At 30.7% G+C, this 25,623-nt stretch overlaps 3 protein-coding genes and 1 long non-coding RNA gene across 5 annotated transcripts; 2 read left to right on the forward strand and 2 right to left on the reverse strand.

Moving 5' to 3' along the window:
- Positions 1-3,346: 3,346 nt before the first annotated feature.
- On the forward strand, positions 3,347-7,102 carry LOC106332756 (probable cyclic nucleotide-gated ion channel 12). Its single transcript, XM_013771253.1, has 7 exons — positions 3,347-3,444; positions 3,650-4,034; positions 4,106-4,309; positions 4,414-4,718; positions 4,804-4,915; positions 4,978-5,202; positions 6,834-7,102. Exons 2-7 carry the CDS (start codon positions 3,666-3,668, stop codon positions 6,942-6,944), a joined length of 1,326 nt encoding a protein of 441 aa, XP_013626707.1. The 5' UTR covers positions 3,347-3,444; positions 3,650-3,665; the 3' UTR covers positions 6,945-7,102.
- A 2,327-nt stretch (positions 7,103-9,429) lies between these two features.
- On the reverse strand, positions 9,430-11,703 carry LOC106333612. Of its 2 annotated transcripts, none has more exons than XR_001268428.1 (6): positions 11,055-11,703; positions 10,855-10,925; positions 10,474-10,550; positions 10,170-10,383; positions 9,766-10,044; positions 9,430-9,648 (listed from the first exon to the last, which is right to left on the reverse strand). It is a non-coding gene; the product is annotated as an uncharacterized LOC106333612 (long non-coding RNA). The 2 variants fall into 2 exon arrangements; XR_001268429.1 differs by having other exon boundaries at positions 9,766-10,067.
- A 3,583-nt stretch (positions 11,704-15,286) lies between these two features.
- LOC106333233 lies at positions 15,287-16,306 on the reverse strand. Its single transcript, XM_013771701.1, has one exon. The coding sequence runs from the start codon at positions 16,187-16,189 to the stop codon at positions 15,653-15,655; it is 537 nt and encodes a 178-aa protein (XP_013627155.1). The 5' UTR covers positions 16,190-16,306; the 3' UTR covers positions 15,287-15,652.
- Positions 16,307-19,037: 2,731 nt separating this feature from the next.
- Positions 19,038-21,991, forward strand: LOC106327990 (importin subunit alpha-3-like). The gene is made up of 11 exons (XM_013766330.1): positions 19,038-19,321; positions 19,679-19,778; positions 19,862-19,953; positions 20,028-20,159; positions 20,251-20,436; positions 20,518-20,681; positions 20,763-20,841; positions 20,929-21,057; positions 21,142-21,269; positions 21,334-21,678; positions 21,757-21,991. The coding sequence occupies exons 1-10, from the start codon at positions 19,118-19,120 to the stop codon at positions 21,674-21,676; spliced, it is 1,557 nt and encodes a 518-aa protein (XP_013621784.1). The 5' UTR covers positions 19,038-19,117; the 3' UTR covers positions 21,677-21,678; positions 21,757-21,991.
- Positions 21,992-25,623: the final 3,632 nt, after the last annotated feature.

The following is a 25,623-nucleotide window of genomic DNA, read 5'->3' on the forward strand; positions in this document are numbered from 1 at the left end:
ATTCTTATTCAGAGATTATATGTTTGTTAGTATTGATTGTATAGGATGTTTAGGCATATATATTAAACACATATGTTTATAGATACAATATCGTACTCGATTTATGTTACATATTATAATAGTGGATTAGACTAAAAGGAAAAAAATCTGCTTATAATAAGTTTTAGTTTTTAGTTTGAGGGAAAGAAAAATAATAATAATAAATAGATGTAGTGTATTATACGGGGATTATTATGATTTTGAAACTAAAACAAATATATAGGAAAATTGCACATTTTGGATGCAAGTGCAATTCATATTAATCGGGTTTAGTTTAGAGTGCAATATTATCCTCAAAAAATATTTAGATAGAAATTATATTTATATCCACAAATTAGATAATTTTAGTTTTATAAAAAATTTAAATTTGTGTACATTAATTATTTTACTTAATTTTTAAAAATTTATGTTTTGAACTTCAGAAATATCATTATCACTATTTTATAAATATATTATTAATTTTAATATTTAAAGACTAGATGTAATAATTATAAAAAATGTCTTCTTTTACTATCAATTTGAGATGTTAATATATTCATATTTTAGATTTACAAATAATTTTAATACAAATATTGAAAATTATATATAGTTATTCTATTAACTAACATGTACTATAGCGTAATAAAATAATTTTAAAATAATAGTTAGTTTAAAATGTATTTTGCTGATTTATAATATTTTTGTACAGAATAATATATGGTCGTATAAGTTCTGTTTGTGAATAATATTCTATGGCCAGTTTAAAATTTTATGTAAGTATAAATATATAATCATCAAAGCATACTATTCCTCCGTTTATTTGCTGTGTTTTACATTTGCTTTAGTTTATCTCTAGCAAATTACTGAAATAACATAAAGCAAAAATAAATCCTCAAATATAACATAAATATAAAAAAAACAACAACAAGTACTAATAGTAGCGATGACATTGTCCTAAACAACTACAAAATATATTTTTAGTAACTAAGATTACCTCAAAGTTAAAACTTTATTTTTCAGGGTATTAGATACTCTGACATAAAAAAAAAGAATTCTGGTAATTAAAAACTCAATCTCATTCTCTTAACATAATCACACTACAACCAACTGAACATAGAAGAAAATTTACACAAAATCTTATATTTCATAAAAACTGATACATTGAATTCTGCGCGTAGCGTAGACTTGGCCTAGTGTATATATATATATATAAAATATAAAATAATGCTATAAAATTTATGACTAGGAAAATATGCAAAACTTCGTATAAAAACTATTGTGCACAAAAATAATTTATAATATTAGTTTAATATTTGAAAATTTTATTCTTTCTATTTTAATTTAATACTATTTTTTATTTTATTAAAATAAAATAAAATACTTCTTATGTATTTATGATTTTGGATTTTTAAAACTGATGTTAGATTTCAAAATAGAAGTTTAAGCTTCCAAAATACTTTTAAAAAAGTTATGGATTGTTTTGGAAACAAAATTCCGAAAAACTTCCATAAGTTTTTAATTCCAATTCTGATTCTGAAGCAAACGTTCGATGAAACTTCTGTATAACCTAGAAAAAAGTTTAAATAGATTTCTAGTCCAATAATCACAATCCCATTAATAGACCCATAAAGTGGATGGATATATGGCAACTTGTTAAAGTTTCTCTTAATCTGGAGAACTATAAGATATATCCCTTATATATTAAAAAAGAAGCATTACAACATATTTTTGTAGACACATGTCATCACCACAATCATTCTTAGAATTCTTAGAAAAATATGTTGGTCCATATAAATATATAATAAGCTTTTTATTAAACTAACAATAAATTAATCATAAATGTTCTTCATTGTTTCCATAAATAAAAATCACGGAATTACCTAATGTGGCTAAAGTATATATGACAATTAATGATTTTGAATAATAAAGATTTGATAAAAATTAGTCTTTTCTCTATCATTTTTTAAAATTTTAACTTATTAAAATAAATTAAACAACCACATTAACTATATAATAAAAATTTAGATTTTTTCATATATGTTATATTTTGAATTTTTAAAAACGAATATAAATGACTAAAGTTGTTAAAAATCTCACATTGAAATTTTTTGTGATCCATGGTTTAAAATTTATGTTATAACAAGAGACAAATGACTACGAAATTACATAAGTAGAAAGTCTCATTTAATAAATATTATATATATGTATATTAATATTTTTTAAAAATAAATTATATACCATATAAAATACATAAGTATTTCAATTTTGAATTTGCTTTGACTTTTTTTGATAAACCTTTTGAACAATTATTGACAACTTAATATTTAGATTTTAAACTTTGCATTGAATATTTTTAAAATTATAAATTACTAAAACTATTAAAAATCTCACAAATTGTTTATTTTTATCATTGATTTAAAATTTTTGTTATAACAAAATGTAAACGACCAAAAATAATATGAGTATAAAATATATTTTTACAGATGTCAATATTAAAAATGTAATATATATCTATGTTAATATCAATTAAACTTAATTTTATAACATATAAAATAAAAAAAAGTGTTTGTCTGGATTAATAAAATTTATTTAAGTATTTGTACCAGTTTAATTATATATGTAATAGTTACTAAATTTTTAATTATTCAATATATATTTATTATTTCATAAGATGTAAAAAATATATAATACCTAAAAATAATTTATATATAATATCCATTCCGCGTAAGGCGCGGATCTTAACCTAGTAATATAGTAAACCAAGCAAGCAGTCATATTACTTTTATCATTTATAGTGTACAATTTGCTTACGATCTTATATAACACTCACTTTACAAAGAATGGTTTCTGCACGCAAAGGGATATAAATTTTTATTCTGTAAATTATATTTTTTGGCATATCATCCCAAAAACATATATTGTCCTAAGAAAATAGGTTGATAAGTGGGTTAACTAATTAATTATATACTTTTATTTAAACGTATACGATGTATGTTACTATTTCATAACTTGTGTTTACAAAAATCTTATTTACACCATATAAGGCAAGTAATCAAACAAATATACTTCTTTTTTCTTTTATCAATCAAACAAATATACTTATTCAGTTGATTTGAGCCACAAATCGTTCGGCATGACTCAAAATGTTGATATTTATGCAGGTCCTGCCCAAAACATATTTAGGCGATGTGCACAACTAAATTTTTAGTACCTTTTCTTGTACAAATCAAAAATATAGGATTTTTTTGTTAAAATCAAAATTCCAAACTTTAAAAATATGAAGAAAATTTACAACAAAAGGATGTCCAAAGCCTGCACTGTATTTATGCATCCTTCTCTTCAGTTGCTTGCTGCTTTGAAAATACTTTGAAGAAGCTGGGAAAGATTATAAACTATCATTCGTTTTCCAACATCTTCTGACTCCAGGTTGCATTTTCTCACTCTCTGATCGAAATAAATTTACATGGAACTGACTTCATCTTCTTCTCTGGCCTCTCTGAGAAATTAATAACTATATATATACATATTTGAACCACCTTGTTAGGTGACTCCTTCGTTTTTTTAATGAATTAGTTCAACAATAGTTTTTTCTATGACGAGTTGCTATTATAGCTATTTCTTGTTAATGTAGGTTTCAAACTGGAAAAATGGAAAGAATTTTAAATAAACAGGCAGTAATTAACAGAGTCAAGAGTCTCCAGATGAACACTCTTCGTGGAAACTGGAGGAAGACAATCCTGATCGTTTGTGTTGTTGCTTTGGGTATTGATCCTTTGTATCTCTTTGTCCCTGTGGTTGATTCTCCTAAGTTCTGCTTCACTTTCGACAAGAAGCTTGCCACAGGAGTGTCTGTCCTTCGTACCTTCATTGACGTATTCTATGTGGTTCATATCATTTTGAATTTCATGAGATATTCAAATGGCGAGTTAAACTTACATGCCAAGCCTAAAAGGGAAACATATTATTTCATCTCGTATACCATTGTTGACATTTTGTCTGTTCTCCCCATGCCTCAGGTATGTGTTCACTTCTTTTCTCTATCGTGCATTCTTTTAAATTGTGATATATATTGCATAAAATCTTGTAGGTTCTGGTTCTCACTTTAATGCGTCGGTCTGACTCGCTCGTGTCAAGAGAAATACTGAAATGGATTGTACTTTCTCAATATATACCAAGAATTCTACGTATCTATCCGCTTTACAAAGAGGTGACAAAAGCCTCTGGTACAGTAGCAGAAACAAAGTGGATTGGAGCTGCTTTTAACCTTTTCCTCTACATGTTGCACAGTCATGTAAGTCTTTTCTCTTGCTCCCACTGCTATTTTTATTTTATTTTTTGTGATGAAGCAACAAAAAAAGTTGTTACAATTGTGATGCATTTATGACGGGCCGGCAGGTGTTTGGGGCTTTCTGGTACGTGAGTTCAGTAGAAAAGATTAACAAATGTTGGCGTCTAGCATGTCCTCATCTCCCGGGATGCAGTCTCAAATTTCAGTACTGTGGACGAGAAGGTGGAAACAACATTCCCTACGGCCTGAACACTTCATGCCCCTTAATCGAACCTGACCAAATCACAAACTCCTCAGTCTTCAACTTTGGTATGTACATTGATGCATTGAAGTCAGGGATCGTAGAGGTCAAGCCAGATGATTTTCCGAGGAAGTTCTTTTACTGCTTTTGGTGGGGTCTACGAAATATTAGGTTTGTACATTTCAACTCTGAATGCAATATAAGATAAACACATCCGTTCATATATATAGCTTAACATTCTCTTTAACTATGGCAGTGCTTTAGGTCAAAACTTACGGACAAGCAACTCTGTTGGGGATATCGTCTTTGCTCTCATCATCTGCGTCTCTGGTTTACTTTTGTTTGCTGTCCTCATTGGAAACATCCAGGTTGAGTTTTCAGAAGATTTCTGATTTTTATCTCATAGAGCTGATTCTTTTGGTGATCGCAGAAGTACCTGCAATCAAATACAACTAGAATAGATGAAATGGAGGAGAGAAAGAGAGACACTGAAATTTGGATGTCGAGTAAGAGTCTGCCGGAAAATCTAAAGGACATGATCAGAAGACACGAAGAAGAGAAATGGCAAAAAACAAGAGGCATCGAAGAGGAAGCTTTTCTTCAAAGCCTTCCAGACCACATCAGGCTCCACATTGAACGGAATTCTTTAAACAGTGTAAGCTCTCTTTACCCTTGTTAATTGATTTGATGAGGTTCACACTACACTAGAATTGAAATTAATCCAATAGCCACTGTAGCTTTGTAACTAAATTTGAAACAGTCACAAAAATGTCATGAATAATCACGAAATATATAGATAGTTAAACACATGACTAGACGACTAGACGTGTCATACCCCTAGTTAATTATATCACGTTTCTGGCCTAAAATAAATCATGTCTACAAAAATTTGCCACCTAATATTTGTGGTTACTTGACAACCAAAACGTGATTAAGTTATGACAAAACAAGGTTAATCTTTTTTAGTCACGGAAATATAAACCATCACGATTTGCCTTATAAAATTCATGGCTCACATGACCTGAAACTAAAACGTGTCTGAGTCAAAACGTGTTTATTATATTTTCATGACTAATCTGTGACAATTTTATCATATACTCTAAACCATTAGTCTTACAAAAAAAAACTCTAAACCATAAATCTCAAAATTTGACCATAAATCTTAAACTTAAATTAGAAATATATTTTCAAACTTTAATCCAAATTCCAAACCTAAACCCAACTATATAATACACTATATCAGGAAAATTTAAGCTTAATCTATTAATCTAATATTTTCAAAATTTAAACCTCGAACTTCAGTCTAAACTCCAAGTCCTATATTTTCAAAATTTAATTCAAAATTTTAAATCTAAACCTATATAGTCTTCACACCAACCCTAAATCACAAACATTACAAACATTAAACCTTAAACACTTAATCATTAAAAATAAATTATAACCCATAAAATCAACATATAACTATTAAATATATAAATAAGGCCAACACAGAAAATAATTCACATATATACCTTAAAATTTGATTCCAAATTTTAAATCTAAACCTATATAGTCTTCACTCTAACCCAAAATCATAAACAATAAACCTTAAACACTTAATCATAAAAAAATAAATTATAAACCATAAAATCAACATATAACCATTAAATATATAAATAAGGACAATACAAAAAAAAATAATTTACATATATACCTTAAAATTAATTAATAAAATCAATATTTTAAAAAATAAATAATCAATTTATTATTCATAAATCATAATTTTAAATTACAAATAAAAAAGTATTATTATATGCTCAAAACTAAAATACAACATTTTAAAACTGTATATATATAATTACTTCCAATCTTTTTTTTTTGGTAATTATAATTACTTCCAATCTATAATTTGGTTTATAATTATAATAAATTTTATTATTATATGCTAAACACGACATTTTAATATATATATTATTATTTTCAATCCATAATTTGGTTTATAATTATAATAAAAAATTTATCATGATATGCTCAAAACTAAAATAAAATATATTAAAAATTATAATTATAAACCAAAATTTTATATAAATTTGGTTTATAAGTATAATTTTATAGAAATTTCAACTATGAAATCTAATTTTTTGTTTTATATCAAATATTAAAAAATATATATATAAACCAAATTTCTATAAAAATAATCAAAAGAAAAAGCCTTATATTGTTAAACAAAAAGCATTATATAATGATAACTATATAACAAAAAAATACTTAAATGAATATTTATCATTGGCTAATAATACACACCAGAGGGGGAACGAGGAAGGAGGAAGAAGGAAACAAGAAGTGGATGGAAGAAGAGGTGAAGAAGAAGACATGACGAGAAATGACGAGGGGGAGACGCACCAGAGGATGGCGTGACGAGGCGTTGTCAATTTGAGTGCATTGATTAATAATGTTATTGGGCTGTGTGGGTTTGTAGCCAATTTGAATTCGTAAAAGGGCTCGTATATTTTATTATTACATGAATTTACAACTTATTTTACGATTTTAGTAAAAAAAAAATATGTTCAAAAATATGAAGATGAATATATAGTAAAAATGAATAATATTTTTATGTTCGTATATTTTATTATTACATGAATTTACAACTTATTTTACGATCTTAGTAAAAAAAATATGTTCAAAAATATGAAGATGAATATATAGTAAAAGTGAATGATATTTTTATGATTCATTTGATAGCGATCGTAGTGTATTATTTTGTTTTAAAATTGCTTAGAGCAATATAGAATAGTATAAGTGGTTATGACTGATCGAATTAATAAAATAGAATAAAAACCGATAGTTGTAATAAAATAAATTTAATTGAAATTTAAACATAAAGTGAAGTTGATGTTTTAGAAGGAAAAATGTAAATGCTTTTGTTTGTTTTTGTGATTATCGTGTTTGAAGGAAGATAATAAATTATTTCATCATCTTAAAGTAATAACAATTTTCTCATACTTTGTCTATGTCGAAGATGCGGCAGTTTGTTGGGGGATTCATTGTGGCCGTATTGGTTAAATACTTTATTTTCAAAGTGATCTGGAATCCAGTAAGTGAATTCTTAAACATACTCCAACATTGATCGGGCTTGAATTGACTATTTTCCAGGATAGTTTATTCAAAAATTCTTTACATCTTCAAAATTTCATCTCACAACATTAATATACCATAAAGATACATACCGTTATACGGATTGACAAAGATGGTGGAGTCATTTGATAGATTTATGGTGGAAAAATAATGATTTAACCTCTCAATGTAATGACCCTCTGAATTGTCATTTTCCAAATATTGATTCATTAACTGAATGTGTCGATTCATCATCCTAAGTAGTTTCGCTACAAAATTTCATAGGGTGAGGTTTTTGAAGTGGACGGCAGGGGTTGTGTCTGAAAAGTTTTCATGATAGCTGTCAATGCTTTCGTATGAGTTATAATTGCTGACTAAAATATATGATACCATTTTATTTGTTTTTTCTTTTGTTTTTTTGAATATAGTGGAGAAATGTGTATTCCTATGAATCTTTCTCTTTGTTGAAGATCTAATATAGAACTTTTGTTAGATGGCGGGTTACTGCTATATTAATAATTGTAGTTGTTTTCTTTTTTGCTTTAAACTTTTTCAATGTTGTTTAAATATGAACATTTTTTATGGCATTGTTGATTAATTTGACATCAACTGATGTATCAATATATGTGGATGCCTCTATTTTTTTAAAGTGTAAAAATATTGCTTTATGGAAGTTATAGAAACTATTTTTCAAAAAAAAAAAAGTTATAGAAACTTTTCATGTTAGATAGAAACTTATAGTTCATTTTTAGTTTTAATAATGTAGTGTTAATTAATGTGCATACTACTAAACTATTTGTTTGAGAAAATGGACAAATAAAAATACAGTAAAATTCTATTAATAATGTTGGCACTATATAAATTTATTAATTTACAGAATTATTAATTCATAAAAAATCATTTTAAATATATATATATATATATATATATATTTTTTTTTTGAAAATATTTTCGTATAATAAGAAAAAATACTTGATTTCACTGTTTATACTTTATACATTCATTAAATTTTATACATTCGACCAGCATATCCTTTTTATTATATTATTTAATGTATATGAGATATGTATCATATAATTTAAATGTGTTTTTAGAGACAAATTTTTAGATATTATAAAATAATAATAAAAAATATCGAAAACAAACAATACAATATATTATTTATACTTATAGGAACTTTATATATAGAAATTATTAAATTATGATTATAGTGAGACTATATATTTACATGGGATCTTCAACAATATATTATTTTATTATTTATCGATTTGTGTTATATTTTGAATTGACCCAACTTGAAATCAATAAAATTTATTAATTTATAATGTTTATTAATTTATCGAATATTAATTTGTAGAATTTCTAGTGTAGTTATAATCTTCTAAAAAGTGAACAAATATGTAAAACTACTTTCATGTTGGACAAGTGTTGGTTTCTAATTAACATTAAAGTGTTTAATAATGTATATTGTTAATGTTCATATTACAAAACTTTTTGCTTGCTTAAGAGCATCTCCAATCACTTTTTTGTTTGTTCATCACTCCATTTTTCACTTCATTTTGCAGTAAATTATGGAGTGGGGTTGGAGATGCTCTAAGAAAGTGGACAAAATAGCGACCGACCAAGCATTCAAATTGGATATGTATGCAGTTAGCGACCAAGCATACAAATTGGATATGTATGCAGTTAGAGACCAAGCATACAAATCTAGTTTGTTATCATAAACTGGAATCCATGCAGTTATATAAGCTAAATGAAGCATGTACATATAAAAACTTACAATCCATGCATGAACACATAACCGCTTACACAAAACTGGGGCACGTAGACACTTGAAGTTACATACAGACACCAAATATACAACAGAAAGAAAAAGCTCAGCCAAGAACACAAAAGGGAATGTCACTATCTTTTTATTCAACCGTCAAATAAGGCCCTCAATCTCTGAGAAGCTTATGCCGTTAAACTTGATCCTCCACCGGAGGAGCGACCATCGCCATGTCATCAGCTGACAAGAATTAAACAACCAATGTTAGGTTAGCAAACTTATCTAGCCATAAAGACCTCAAAGCAAGCTTTGTCGGGTCATGGTGACGACGTAATTCACACCTAACGATACAAAAACCTTTTGAATTGTCAAAAGTCCCAAATCTCGTCGCATCCCATTATCAGAAACTTGTCTTCCTCTGTTAAATGTATCCTTTTGATCTCCTGACTCTGCTATGAGTGGAGATCGTGACCCTCGTGGTAATTTCATGTCCTAATCGCTATGCCATTTAAGTAATTGGCGTCGTCAAAGCCGCCACTTCCTTCGACTTTCTTCCTTACGGTAAGTAGATTGGTTTGTGGTCTTGAGACATGTCTATGGCTTCACCATTCCTACAGAGAACAGCTCTGCCATCTCCTGCATTTGCAAGCATTAAGTGTCTGGTTCAGAAACAGAACAACAATCATGAGAAAACAGACCTACACTTAAGATCGAATCTTAGTGATTCTGAAGACGAGTTTGGTCGAAGCTAACAAACATACCTTCCAAAAATAAGGGCAGCAAGAGCCGAGGTACTGGAAGAAAAATCTGAGAAAAGAGCCTCTGTTGCGGTCCTTTGCTAAAGCAAGATTGGCCTGAAGAAACGTCTTGCTCAAAGAACTCTTGACTTCTTCGACATAGATACTGTTCAATTCCTTTTTTTCTTATATAAGGTGTGTTGCTTCTTGTTTTCTACGAAGACATCTTTTGATGAATCTAAGAACATCAAATTCAATTCCTTTGTCACAGAGAAATCCCACAAAACCCAACTGAGGAAAAAAATTAATTTTTATTGGAGATACTTACCGGAAGAGAAGTGGTGTGAAAGATTGTATACCATTGGGGGCTTTGTCTCAGAAGGTCGTTCTGGTTTTTAGCATCAACTGAAAACCATAGATCATATCATAAGATCGATGAAGTTAATCACAACAAAGAACAACAGATACTAAAGTACATGATAAATTAAATCTGTTCAGCTATGAGCTTCCTAAGTTAATTGAAAAGTATTTGTACATTTGCATCTACATGCAGTTCATACAAAAACACATATACTTCTCAGTCCATTCTTATGGACATAGCTAGTAGTCAAGCTCGCAGCAAATTCTGAAACTAACTCTTAGTAGCAAAAAGATTTACATCACATGAAACTGAGACAGAACCAACTTATTGAAGAAAACAAAATCTTACCCTGCCTAATGGTCTCCAACTTTAATGCAGCTGCATAGAAAGCCTTCTAAATATTATAAGTACAGCCCGACCTTAAAGGAGAAAGAGAAAGAAAAAAAAACACTTTAGCAGGAACTAAAAATAATAATAAAAAAGCCTATGTTTAGTCTCTGCCTTCTAAGAAACACATGAACGTAAATAGAAAGGATGAAGAAACATACAACTTGAGCTGCAAAGACACTACAAAGCTGTGGAGCCTGGTATATAGTACCGTCCAAGATATTATACGTTAGCATCAATATAAACTTGTGGGGACAATCGCAGTAGCATCACTGATCACATACTCTAAGCCTGTCATCTTCATGCACATAAAATTATAATCAAACATGTTAAAATCAAAAGATCAATCATTTGATCTCCAACACTATCCCACATAAAAAAACAAAGAAAAAAACACTAAAATTTTGAAATCGAAAGTAGCAAGGAGATGATAACAAAAGTTAGAGAGTGGTCGAGAGGGTGAACGGATCGGAAGACGTTGGAGACTGGTCCCTGTTTTCAAATCCGCAAGAATGTTGAAGGAATTAGCCATTCTCGGAGTGGGTAATTAGCAGAGAATTGTCTTCTCGATTTGGTGAAGTTGTGCTGTTATCGCTAGGAGATTTATAGTCGGAGCCTCCGTCAGTTTAACTGGGAGACGATGAGTCCGATTGAATGTTTGAGAGTGGGAGGTGGGGGTAATCACGTTAAAACTCAGATTAAAGTATGTTTTAATGCAAATGAGATACATTACAGTGAGTTGATCGACGGCTTCACAAGGATGCTGAGCTATGAATGTTAAAGTTAAGAAGATGATGAAACCCTACACGTGATTGGTCTGAACAAAAATGTCCTGTAAAAGCCCAAACTCCAGCAAACTATAATAACAAAAGACAAAATAAGAAACCAAACACTACAAAAGTAAAAAAAAAGAAAGGGAAATTGGTTTGAATGACCGAGAAAAAAAACATAATTAGGTACATAGTCAAATACCCTAGTTTTTCTATATACACATTTCATTTTACGTAATAATGCATTTTTGCCCCTGAATCTAACCGGTGCAACCTGTTGAGAAAAAAAAGTAAAAAATCTTAATTATTTACTGTCAAGTTACGCGTGAAACACTCTTGACCATTTATTCCATCGTCTACGTCATCTACTCTCCCATCATGTGAAATCATCTCTCATTAATTCGTGCACACTGGTAAACTACTTTTCCAGATTTCTATGTGCCCCATGTTGCATGGAACATGAACTGCTACAGGTTTTACTTTGACACCACTTGTTTCCCTTAACAGATTAAAACTATCTTTAGTAATTATACATTATTACGTGGCTTTTTGAATTTTTTTCATATGCCAAATCTGTTAGCAAGTCTTTGCCAATTTATTCCATCGATTAAGTCGTACTCTCTCACACCTGGTGACCTTGTTCCCAATCACATATTTTCACCTACTTCAATAGTTTATCTATTATATGTGAACCATGTGGAATGGAACAAAATTTTATACTATTTCCATGTTTTGCTATTAGGATTAAGGTTTATATTTCTGTTTTGGGTTTAGTGATCAATGGTTTTGGGTTTAGTATGGATGGTTTGAGTTCACTCTGGCAAAATAGTAGGTAATTCACTGTTAGCATATAAACATTGTGGCTTCTTGGAATTTTTCATATGCCAAATCTGTTAGCAAGTCTTTGCCATTTGTTCAATTGATTGAGTCGTACTCTCTCACACCTGGTGACTTCGTTCCCAATCACATACTTTTATTTACTTCAACAGTTTATCTATTCTATGTGAACCATGTGGAATAGAACAAAATATTGTATTATTTCCATGTTTTACTATTTGGATTGAAGTTTATATTTCTGTTTTGGGTTTCGTGATCAATGGTTTTGGGTTTAGTATGGATGGTTTGGGTTCACTCTGGCAAAACAGTAGGTAATTCACTGTCAGGATATAAACATTGGACTCTCTCACACCTGGTGACCTCGTTCCCAGTCACATACTTTCACCTACTTCAACAGTTTATCTATTCTATGTGAACCATGTGGAATGGAACAAAATATTGTACTATTTCCATGTTTTTGCTATTTGGATTGAGGTTTATATTTCTGTTTTGGATTTAGTGATCAATGCTTTTGGGTTTAGTATAGATAGTTTGGGTTCACTCTGGCAAAACAGTAAGTAATTCAGTGTCAGCATATAAACATTACAAAATTTGAACAATTTCCTTCATCATGTTTTACCTTTTTCTATTATACATGTGTATTCTATATTATTTTGGGTATATAGAATAGTAAGTATACACCACTCATTTTGTAACATGTGATTCTCATAACGCCATATAACTAACGACATCACATACTTTGTAGTAACTGGTAACCTATTAAAGAAAGGGACAGAACCGGATGAATTGTGTGTTAAGTATCTGACATTACATTATGTCAAAATTAATGCTAGTTACCTAATTTATACACGATATATGGCTAGTTCGCAAATTAACCAAAAAAAAAGGGAAATTGGTTGGTAAACTAAAAAATTATTCACTTGCCACGTGTCCAGTTTTGCTCCATGCTAAGATAATGATTTGTAGGGCTGTGGAGAGAGACAAGTCTCTTTTATTGTAATAGATAGATAGATATACTCTAATGTTTTTTTTTCTTTAACGCTAAATATACACATGCAGGCATAATCGTCTTATAAATATTTATTAGTTATATTTTATTAATTCAGATGTCCTGAAAAGTTTAATCAAACATCAAATTATTTATATATGACAAAAATCTTCATCAAAATATATATGCTTATTATTGAGTCGAAATTTTTAACTCACATATTAAAACTATTTCAGAAAATAGCTTTATACAAATAATTTTGTTTAATTAATATTTTATTATAAAAGAATTATCTTAATTTTTAACTATAAACTATAGAAAAACTATTGAATAAACCTAAAATTATGGAGTAGATGACAAATGATGAAATTCATTTCTCAAATAATAGTATATAGATTATCTATAAAATATACTCTGATGGTTTTTTTTTCTTTAACGCTAAATAATTTCCAATATCTATATTATTAAAACTGAAGTATCTTTTGGTACTGTTTAGAAACAAGGATAGAGTATAAATGATAATTATTTAGAAACATTGATAACAGTATAAGAAAAATATAGTGTTTTTTAGTAATTTTATTAATATAATTACATTAATTTTTTTTTCATATTTCACTCAGTTTAACAATTTTATTAATTATTTTACCTTAACAATACATCACATCATTAATTATATTACCATAATAATAATAGTGTGTATTCTTAGTTAATCAACATTAATTTTGTGCCAATTATAAAATTAAATTAATAATACAATTTTATTAATTATATTACCTTAACAATACATCGCCAAGCACCAGAGAAGCACATGTCCAATAGAAATGAAAGAGCAATGTGAAAGAAAAAGGAAAAGAGGTGAGAAATGCACTCTGCTTGTTGTATAGGTTGTTTGGACCATGGATTACAAGAAAAGGAAAATGGATTTATGAATAGTTCAAAAAGAGTAAATACAATGAGATGATGTTGGAGTCCTCTTGCTATTACTTTTATGCAACGGCATGGCCACGATTCTGGGCTAAATAAGAAAGCATTATATAATATTCCGAGTTGTGATATATGGGAAGGTTTTAAAGAATTGGTTTGGCTACCTATGTCACCAAAGTTGACTTACATTTTCTGTCACACATCCGTTTAGAACTCCAGAGTTAAGTGCGTTTGGGCTGAAGTAGTGAAAGGATGGGTGACCTATCGGAAAATGATTCGAAATAGTATGTGAGTGAGACCAAAGCACGGTGAAAGGTAATGTGGCTGATTGCAGGGCCAGTAAACAATGATTTTGAGACTTGGAAAAGTTACGCACCGACCGTTGGAAAGGGATGGAGTCCACGGTCGAGAGAGCGGGTGTGGATGGCCCATTAGTCGTGGGCGGTCGGAGCGTTACACATTAGCTCAAGATTAATAATAATCTAGTTCTAACCCTAGAAACCCAAAAAGAAGAAATATGTAGAGGATCAAGATATGTATAGAAGATGCTGCGGATAAGATCAAGAGAGTTTTGGAAATAGCTTGTAGTTACCTTTTCTAGTATAAATAGGGGACTGTTTAGTCACTTTTAATCAAGCAGGAAAAAGCAAAATAAATAAAGAGAAATAAATTTCAGAAAGACTTAGAAGAGTCTACAAATACAAAGCTTTTTCCTGCAATACGAAGGATATCTTGAACATAGTTGTTCACTTTCTATCTTAATCTCTTGAAGAAACATTATCCGTTAACTTTTCCATCAGAATGATACTCAAGATGAGTTGAATATAGGCGGAGAGAACACAAATAGATGGAACAATGGTGAAATGTGCGACGATAGTACTTATACAAAGTTGAATATAGGCGGAGAAAACAAAACTAGATGCAGCAATGGTGAAATCTGCGACGATAAGTCGGTATTACTTATACTCTGCTTCATAATTATTGTCCACTTAATTAGTCCTGAAGAGTATATTATTTTAGACAATGTATCAAACTTTAATAGTGTATCACATGCTACAATGAAATTTAGGTAATGTAAAAAAGAAGAAAACTTCAGGCAAATCAAAAAGATCAATAGTGAAACATCTTTGAAAATTCTCAGACTTTCAATTACCTACAAAAAAAAACGAGCTGCAATCATATAAATAAAAATAAGCACTATCTTTCAAAATTGGAAAAAAAAATCCATAAATAATTATGCTTATTCTCTGTATTTCATATAAGAGATTTGCCTCTGCAACTTGATCTGCTCATAGAACTTAGCAATGAACTCCTCTGCTCTCACATCAACCCCTTTCTCTTCTTCTTCTTCCTCATCATCCTTATCCGTACGATCACATTTTTCCACACTAGGCTCATCGTAACCGTACGATATCACCTCATCGGAGTAATCTTGACCGTCCATACCAAACTCATAATCAAATTCTATAGGAGAGGCAATGCAGGGAAGGAGGAACCTCATAGACGTAGGACGACGTATCTTCTTCTTCTTGGCGTTAAACAACGGTGTTTCATCAAAGGAAAGCTCACGTTCTCCGTAACGGGAAAGATAACGGTCACTGTTGTTATGATGAGCTAGGGCTTTGAGATGCTTTGATAACAAGTTACGTAGCTCGAGCAAAGGCCATCTTTTGAAAACTCCACCTTTTCTTGCCCATAGAAGAGCCATCCTCACAAGACTCCATGCTTTATGCTTTATTGCGGTTCTGTTGGTTTTCTTCTTCCATGAATCCGCCATTGATGGTTGATAGATACTCTGCAAAATATTGATTCTTAGTGGTGGTTTGATCTGAGATTTGAGATGTTTTTTTTTTGTTTGATGAGTTTTTATTTCTCTAGTGTTGGTTGGTGCTGGTTCTTGAAATGATTGTGTGGGTATATATATACACACAAAAGTGTGCATCTTTTGCTTGCTGTTTGCAATTTGCCCTCTCCCCAAAAGAAGAAATATATTAATCCTACGTGATTAGCATTTGAAATATATTAAGACTAAGGTATTTTTGTCTAATTTGTATATTATTAACGTTAGTTATTGTAATTAATTTAAGAAAATTAAGTTTCTACTCAATAGTACTAAAGTTTCTTAAATTTCATGCTCCTAAATCGTCCATTAAAACTTTAAAAGTGTAGAAAATTATTTATTATATCTGAAAATTTATTTAAATTTAGTGTTTTCTGTAGAAACTTTTAAACAAGGAAAACCTTACAAATAAGTTCAAGTGGGTCACCCGCTGTACGCGGACCATATCTTAGCTGTGTTAGCCGTTTTGTTTCATAATTTACGCTTTTTATTTGTTTTTATTTCTTGTTTATTATGCTTTTTTATTTACTTCCATCCTCTTTAGTATTCCTCCGTTTCGTAATAGTTGATATTTTATAAGATGATTATTGTTTCAAAATAGACGAAGTTTTGATATAGTTATATTTTTTTAAATTTTACTGAAAACTGTGTAACCAATTAGATTTTGCAGTCATTTTTTTAATTGGTTGAATGATTTTTAATTATATTTGTAAAATTGTTTTTTGAAGAAAAACAGATTTTTTAATTATTGTGCAATGAATCAAAACATTTGTGAAATAGAGAGAGTATTTTTGTTGCTTACAACCTAATTATTAGTTTCAAGTTTCCAGTCTTGAAATGTGTACATTTAGATATTGCTTTTAAAATGTAGATGTTTGATATATTATATGATAATGGTGTTCCATTTGTATTAAATAATCGATCGTTTGATAACTTCTTGATGCTGCAAAATAAAGAGTTTAGACAGACTATGATTGACTAAGCAATTTTTAAGGAATGAACTGCAATTCTGTTTTGAATAAACTAATCACCGAGTAATTCCAAGTCTATGCGTAGCGACTAAGTTGGACAATGCTTTGATAGTGGTACTAATGAAAATTTCTCTGAAACTTGTGAATGTTTTACTAGAAGAAATAATAAATACCTAAAATGGAACTTTCGTTGTTAATCAAATGAAGTGTAAATGGAAGCAATCAGAGATCTAATTAAGCTTAAGAGAGAAGATATTCTAGTTTAGTTGTCTGTGCCGTTGAATCATGTTGTTGCGGCTGTCTCCTTATTGTAGTTTCTAGTTTCCACGAAACCGTGTTCCATTGCCAGATCATGTATCGTGCTTTCTTTGTCAGATCTCAGAAATATATTGATTCATATACACTTTTTTTTTTGTAAAATATCCTTTCCGCTCTAAGATAGATGATGTTTTAAAGAACTTTTGATATTTAAAAATGTATAATATTTTGATATTTTATATTAATTTTAATTTTAATTTTATTAAAAACTATATGATCAGTGATGTTTTGTAATTTTTTAATGCTAATTTTAGAAAAATGTATGCCTTAGTTCTTGTATTTTCAACCAAAACATCATACAATTTCAAATTATCATGTTTTTTTTCAAATTTTAGAACAACGATAAAGACAACAAAAGGTAACAACAATAATGTTCCTCTGTTGTTGCGTAGTTGTTATGGTGTTGTGTTCTTCTTTTCCGCTATTTGTGCGCTATATCTTCGCCTCTTCGGTCTAAATTTAAATTGGTAATAGTATTTTAAATCGACTTTGTTTAGCTTTCATAATCCGTATCCAATATGGGCCGAGTTTCGGCTACTTATTAATATATTTGGGCTTGATTTTGTGCTTGAATTTAAATTTGTTTTTTTGGAGAAAAGAACGGAACAAATTATAGGAATCCATAAATTACTAATAAGTCGGTGCATTACCTCGACAAGCATAGAGTCGTTACTAGGGGCGAACGTTCGGATACCTGTTTGGGTTCGCTCGGTAATTTTCGAATATTTCGATATAGGAGTATATAACTTGTTTTGGTATTTCTATACTTCGGATCGGATTCTGGTATTTTTAGTTCGGATTCGGTTATTTCGGGTCGGATTCGGTTATTGAGATTTTGAAAGAAAAAAAAAGAAATTTTTCATTTTTAGGTTTATTCTATTTAAAAATAGAGATTTCATTTAACATGTTTTTTAGTTTTAATAGATTGAACGATTGATAGATTTAGAGATAACATTTCAAAAATAAATAAACATTAATTTGGCTATTGTTTTGAAATTTTGAATTTGAATGTAACTTTTGTTAATACATGAAACAAAAAATTTGACATGCATTTTAATTGAGTGACAAATTATTTTCTCCGTAGTTATATGTATAACATATAATCTTAAAATATGTTTAACATCAATATAAATATTTTAAATAAAATGAAAGATGTAAACAAGAAATATAAAGGTAAAATATACATATGTTCGGTTATCTTCTGATATCAAATCTCTCCTAAATCAATATCCGTTTGGATATTTTACTATTTCTGTCGATTTAAGTTTTTTGGATCGGGTTCGGATACAGTTTAGAGTATAAGGTAAAATGCCCATCCCCTGGTCGTTACCATTCAAATTCAAAAACCAAAACAAAAACAAAAAAACTGTGTGGTACTTTCGTAAATAATACTAAAATAAGGGGCGGTTTTGGATTAATAACAATCTCTTCAGAATACACACACACGCTCTTATATATAAACTCGTAACAAACTCCAAAACCTTTGAACACTCATTTTACTTACTCTTCGTCTTCTCGGAATCAAAAACCCACACCGATCGCTGATTCTTGCGATTTCAATCGATCAAAGGCGACGATGTCTCTCAGACCTGGCGCGAAGACGGAGGCCAGACGTAACCGGTACAAAGTGGCGGTCGATGCGGAGGAGGGACGGCGGAGGCGAGAGGATCACATGGTTGAGATCAGGAAGAACAAGAGGGAAGAGAATCTGCAGAAGAAGAGACGCGAGGGAATCTCGGCCGCGGCACAAACGGAGCAGGATCTTACTTCTGAGAAGAGAGTATGCGTTCGCGATCGATTCACCTTTTGCTAGGGATCGATTTCCTGGCTTAGTATACTTTGATTTTTGTTCTAGATTTTAAGTTTCTTGCGATGTTGATGATGATGATGGTGAACGATGATGATGATGTTTCTTGAATTGCTATATGGAAGGAACTTGTTTATCGGACTTGATGATAGTTTTTTATGATGATGATGATGGCCTTTCTTGAATTAGTATACGGAAGAATCTTGTTTATTGAATTTGAGAATAGTTATGTATGATGATGATGATGATGATGATGATGATGTTTCTTAAATTGCTATATGGAAGAAACTTGTTTGTTCTAAATTTTGAAGTTTCTTGCGATGATTGCAGTTGATAGAGAATCTACAGGGGATGGTTGCTGGAATATGGTCAGAGGATTGCAACTTACAACTTGAGACGACCACTCTCTTGCGGAAACTGCTTTCAAGGGGTTTGTGACCATTAAGCATTATAACAAGTCATCGTTTTTGGTTAGAGACTTTAGTAGTTATGTTTTGTTTTCTTCTTGTGTAGAGCATTATCCTCCTATCAATGATGTTATACAATCTGGTGTTGTTCCTCGCGTTGTGACTTTCCTTTCAAGGGCTGAGTTTCCCAAACTTCAGGTGAAGAGAGCACTTGCACCGGTTATTGATCTGTACTGTCGAGAATTTGTTAACTTGGTTTTGCTTGTGTTTAGTTTGAGGCAGCTTGGACGCTCACCAACATTGCTTCAGGGACATCAGAGAATACGAATGTCATCATTGAAAGTGGTGCTATCCCTATATTCGTCCATCTTCTCAGCTCCCCTAATGAGGACGTCCGCGAACAAGTATGCGTTTAAACACTAACTGTCATCACTTTGTTGTCAGAGAAACTCTTGTTCAGACTTTTTGTTTTTATGTTTTCCTTCTGAAAAATAGGCTGTTTGGGCATTGGGAAACGTTGCTGGAGACTCACCAAAGTGCCGTGATTTTGTGTTAAGTTTCGGTGCCATGTTGCCTCTGCTGTCTCAGTTCAATAAGCATGCAAAGCTTTCAATGCTTAGGAATGCTACATGGACTTTATCAAACTTCTGCAGAGGGAAGCCTCAGCCTTCATTTGAACAGGTTTCCTTCAAGATGAAACCAAACTTTGTAGTCTCTGTAATATATTTTAACATGTTTCTGTACGGGTTTTTTTCCTAGCAGACAAGCCAAGCTTTACCAGTTCTTAAGAGCCTTGTGCAATCAACAGATGAAGAAGTTCTCACTGATACATGCTGGACTCTGGCACACCTCTCGGATAACACAAATGAAACTGTACAGGCGGTTATCGATGCAGGCGTTGTCCCTCGCATCATCCAGCTCTTAACGTGAGCATATCTGATTGTGCTTTTAAGTTTAATAATGGTTACGTTATTTGAATGCTTTCCTCTTACGGTTCCTCTTGTTAGTCATACGTCGCAGGCAGTGCTGATTCCTGCTCTTCGTACCATTGGAAATATTGTAACCGGCGATGAAGTACAGACGCAGGTGCATATGTATATACATTTCACAGTTCTATTTTAAAGAGTTTTTTTTTTGGAAACTTTTTAAGTCTTAACTTAATTTTCCAAACAGACGGTTGTGGACCATCAGGTGCTTCCTAGTCTTTTGGTCCTCGTTACAGACACGTACACGAAGAGTATCAAGAAGGAAGCTTGCTGGACTATCTCAAACATAACAGCTGGGAATTCAAATCAGATACAAGTGGGTATATGCCTCTTTTAACAAGAGAGACTGGCTTTTAAGTTTTGCGTGTCTGACTTAATTTAAACCTGAATGAACGTGCAGGCAGCGATTGAAGCAGGTGTCATTCAGGTTCTTGTTTGGGTGCTCCAAAACGCAGAGTTCGAATTGAAAAGGGAAGCTGCTTGGGGAATCTCAAATGCTACTTCTGGTGGCACTCATGATCAAATCAAGTAAGAAGAACAAAACTAAAAGCCAAATGTTTCAATCATTTGCTAAAACATGTCTTTCTCTCAGATTTATGGTGAGCGAAGGGTGTATCAGACCGATATGCGATCTTCTAACCTGCCCGGATCCAAGAATCATAATGGTTTGCTTAGAAGCGTTGGAGAACATTCTGAAGGTCGGAGAAGCAGTGAAGAGCTCGGGTCTGACAGGAGACGAGAACCTCTTCGGTACACTGGTAGAGGAAGCAGGAGGACTTGAGAAGATTGAGAATCTTCAGAGCCACGACAACGATGATATATACCAGAAAGCTATGAAAATCCTTGAAAAGTTTTGGACTGAAGACGACGATGAGGAAGAAGGCAACAATGAGATCCTTGATATTACTCCTCCTGATCAATTCAACTTTATCTGAAGGTATGCAAGTTTGAATTTGAGTGTTTAGTTGCTTTGGACTTTTTGAGTTATATTCTTAATTTGATGCTATTATTACAGAACGTATCGAAACGGTGTTAACGTGAAGTAGAAGAAATCCCCTCGCTCGTCTTCCTCTCCATGCTCGCTCCTCACATCTCGTGGATATGATAGAAACAACATTATTTCATGTTGGGTGTTTTTCAATAACGAACGGAAACTAAAAGTTCATATGATTGATCTGTTATTAGCTTGAATAGGTCTTGGATTCTAATAAGAGCACGTTTTTGAGTAATGGTCAAACTTTTAGACATATCCAACTTTTGTTGGCTTTTGATTTGCTCTTATAAATAGAGGATAAGATTAGTGGGAATTAAGGGGTTATAATCATATACATAGTTTCTTACTCCTATAAACTAGGGTTTAGCTTTTGTGATTCTTTTCGTGTATTTTTATATATTATCACACACCCAAATAAGCTACTTAACCCAAGCTTGAGTCTACTCATGTTGGTCTACCCGCAGATCCCAGTTTACAACATAAACGAAACCAAGAGCCGCAAAAGCCTTAGACGCTGAACGCGCCATGGCCACGCACGCTGGATAAGACATTGTTAACTGAAAGCAGAAAATGCTTACTTTTGATTAGCTTTTAGAATATTTTTGTTTTTAAAAGTCATTTATGCTTCCCTTACTTTCTCCATTTACCATATGTGTTTTAGTGTCTTCGAATTTTAAGTTTACGTGCACAATAGATATGATTCGAGCATAAACGATGATAAAAGACAGTTTTCAAATGGTTCCAAAGGGTTATAATTTGGTTCTTCGCCAAAGATTCCTTTATGTGTTCCCCCACGCAAGCTGTGAATTTAAAGTGAAGGAAGACATCTTTTTAAGGGCCAACAAAGAAAGTAAATTAAAATAAAACTTTTTTTTTTTATAAAATCACAAGATTTTTGTGTTCTCTCTTTAATCCACCTTTGAAAAACTACTATTGGAATCATCTCAGATAAACTGACCGAGATGTGATAATTTACAAACTAAAGAGTAATTAATTATGAATGGATCGCTCTTGTCCGTTTTGTTATGGACTTGTGGTCAATGATCGGCAACAATTACCAACGCCGAGAATGAGACTAATCGTACCACCGTCAAAACTTAATTTTGAAACAAACCTCGTGAAACATTCACTGATTCACAGGTTAGTTAGGTTATTAGAAGACTACATTTATCATACATTGATATTTTTTCCAGTTATTTAACATTGATATTATTTTTCAGTTGTATAAAAGAACTGATCTCAAGCTTTTATCATAGCACACTTTAATAATTCTTCTGGATATGGATCAAAACTTGATCATATGTTCCATCCATGGCCGGCTTATTAGGGGGGACAAGCGGTGCGATCGCCCCGGACCTAAGCCCATGTTCCCCCGTATAATACTAATTAAGGGATCTAATTTTTTAAAAAATTTATATTTTTATATATAAAAAATTATAAATATAATAAATAAAATTGAAAATGGCCCAAATTATTTGATATGTATATAGTTTTATTTTCATTACAAAATATTGCTGATTAAATTTTAAAAACATTTTAAACATTATCTACGTATAATTTTAGAGGGTAAAAAAAATATTTTTCGCCTTAGGGCCTTTAACAGTGTTGAGCCGGTTCTGTTTCCATCTTAATCTCATTTCTTGAATGAAAAGAAAATGAGTCTGGTTCCGGTTGAGTTTTGGACCCCACAAGACAGGAACTGAGTGAGAATCAGACTCAGGACCCGAGTGATGGTCGTGGAAGCCAGCTTGGTCTGAATTATAATGGGCCTCTGTGGCTCCGAAGCGCTAGACCGTACGGATTGTTGCCATGTGCTTTAAAGACGAACACAACATATTTAAAGGTAAAAACAATAGTAATTCATAAAATATGAAATAATCACAAAATCGAACCGCATTGTTGTTTTTCTTTGGAGACCTGTTGCTCTTTATTTTCATTTAATAATAAATACTTCTTGATTGCTTTTACTTCGTTGGATTTGACATGGAGTGGTTCTGATAAAAACTTAAAAGCTTCTCTGCTTATAAGTCTACCTTAACGTACGTGTTAGATTTTACATAGCAAAGGAAAATTTAAGAATCGCATTGGGTCGTGTCGCTTGTGTCAGATTAAACGACGAGTATTAAGTTTTAACGTAGAAAAAAGGGGTCCACACTGAAAAGAAGTGAGATAATTGAAGTATTTTTGTACGGTACAAAATTATGTAATTTATAAAATATGTAATTTGATATAATTATGTAATTAAGACATAATGAAATTACAAAATGACTTTGTCGTTTTGTTAACGGCCTGATTGTTTACATATACTCTTCATACTTTTTTTGTTGTAATTATTTTCATTAAAGGCCATTTATAGGATATTTAAAACTTAAACAAAAAATACTATAAAAAATACATTTATGTTAAATTTGCATTCAAGAAAAACATTTAATACTATCGTAAGTAGTAGTCAATAATATCAATGTTTTACTATAAATAATAACACCAAAATACTTCTGTTCTCTTAATAATTTGCATGCAAAAGCAAAAACATAACATAAATGTTCCACAAAGAAAGCAAAACATAACTATGTGCTACTCTATCTTTTAATTTTAATTGTTATTTTAGAATTAAACACACAAATTAATAAAATATTTAATTTTATATATTTTCAAAATAAAAACATCATTATTAATACATCTAACACATTTCAACCAATAGAAAAATAGATTGAAATAAAAAGTCAATAAGTTATGAATTGAAATTATAAAATGATATTTATTTTGAAATTAAAATTTTACTATACATCGATACTTAAATTGAAACGGATGGAATATCTATAAACCAAAAAACGAACTACCATTTTGTAACGTCGTAAATGAGATTCTATTAACAACTCTAAATGTTCTTTTTATTTTAAAATTTTGATAATCTATTTGTTTCGCTTCATTTGTCGTTTTAGGTTTATGCACACTGATTAAGAAAATATTTAATTTTGCATATTTCCAAAACAAAAATATCATTACTTATACATTTAGCCATATTCCAACTATAGAAGAATAAAATAGAAAATATTGTTAATAAATTCTGCATCAAAAACATAAAAGGATACTTAAAAGTGAAATAAAATTTCAGCTCTAAAACGACGACTAGTACAGAGAAACATTTATCTTCCTTTCTTGTACAAACAGTATATTCAAGAAATAGTAAAATAAATTATGGCGTTTTTAAATATTCAGATGTAGTAATAGCAAAAATTAGAACAGAAGACAGACAATGACAGTTGGTTTTCTTCCTTTGCAATCGTTACACTTACTAGGGTAATAACCCGCGCTTTGCCGCGGGATCTTTCTTAATTTTGATCTTTTAATAAAATTTTAGTAACATATATTGATGAAATAATTTTCATAAAAATTTAGTTTAAATGAAATATGAATATATTTGATTTGGTATTAAAATTTGAACAAATCTATTTAAAATGGAAAAAACCAAAATGGAAATGAAAAGTAAATACGTGTTCTATTATTTTATGTATGGATTCACTCTCATATTTAGTCCAATTTGATTATAAATCCGTCAAATAAGAAAATGTCACTGTTTATATAAATTATATATTTTTATTCATCTAATATTACTATTTTAGATAATGTAATTTTTACAATTTTAGATTATGTATTTATATTTCTTAAAACATTTCAGAATCAAGATACTGTAAAATTTTGCTAAAAAGTTATAAACACAATTCTTAGCTAGTGTTCCAAAGTCATGATTTGTAACGTATAAAAAAATAAATATGCTAAAATTGCTTTTCTCGACCAAATCATTTGTATATCTTTTGTGTAAAACTTATAAAATAGATAAATTTTATAACAAATGTAGATGATTTTCGACACCGGAGAGAAGCTATA

The sequence above is a fragment of the Brassica oleracea genome, chromosome C3 (assembly GCF_000695525.1).
Source record: "Brassica oleracea var. oleracea cultivar TO1000 chromosome C3, BOL, whole genome shotgun sequence".
Classification (NCBI taxonomy): Eukaryota; Viridiplantae; Streptophyta; class Magnoliopsida; order Brassicales; family Brassicaceae; genus Brassica; species Brassica oleracea.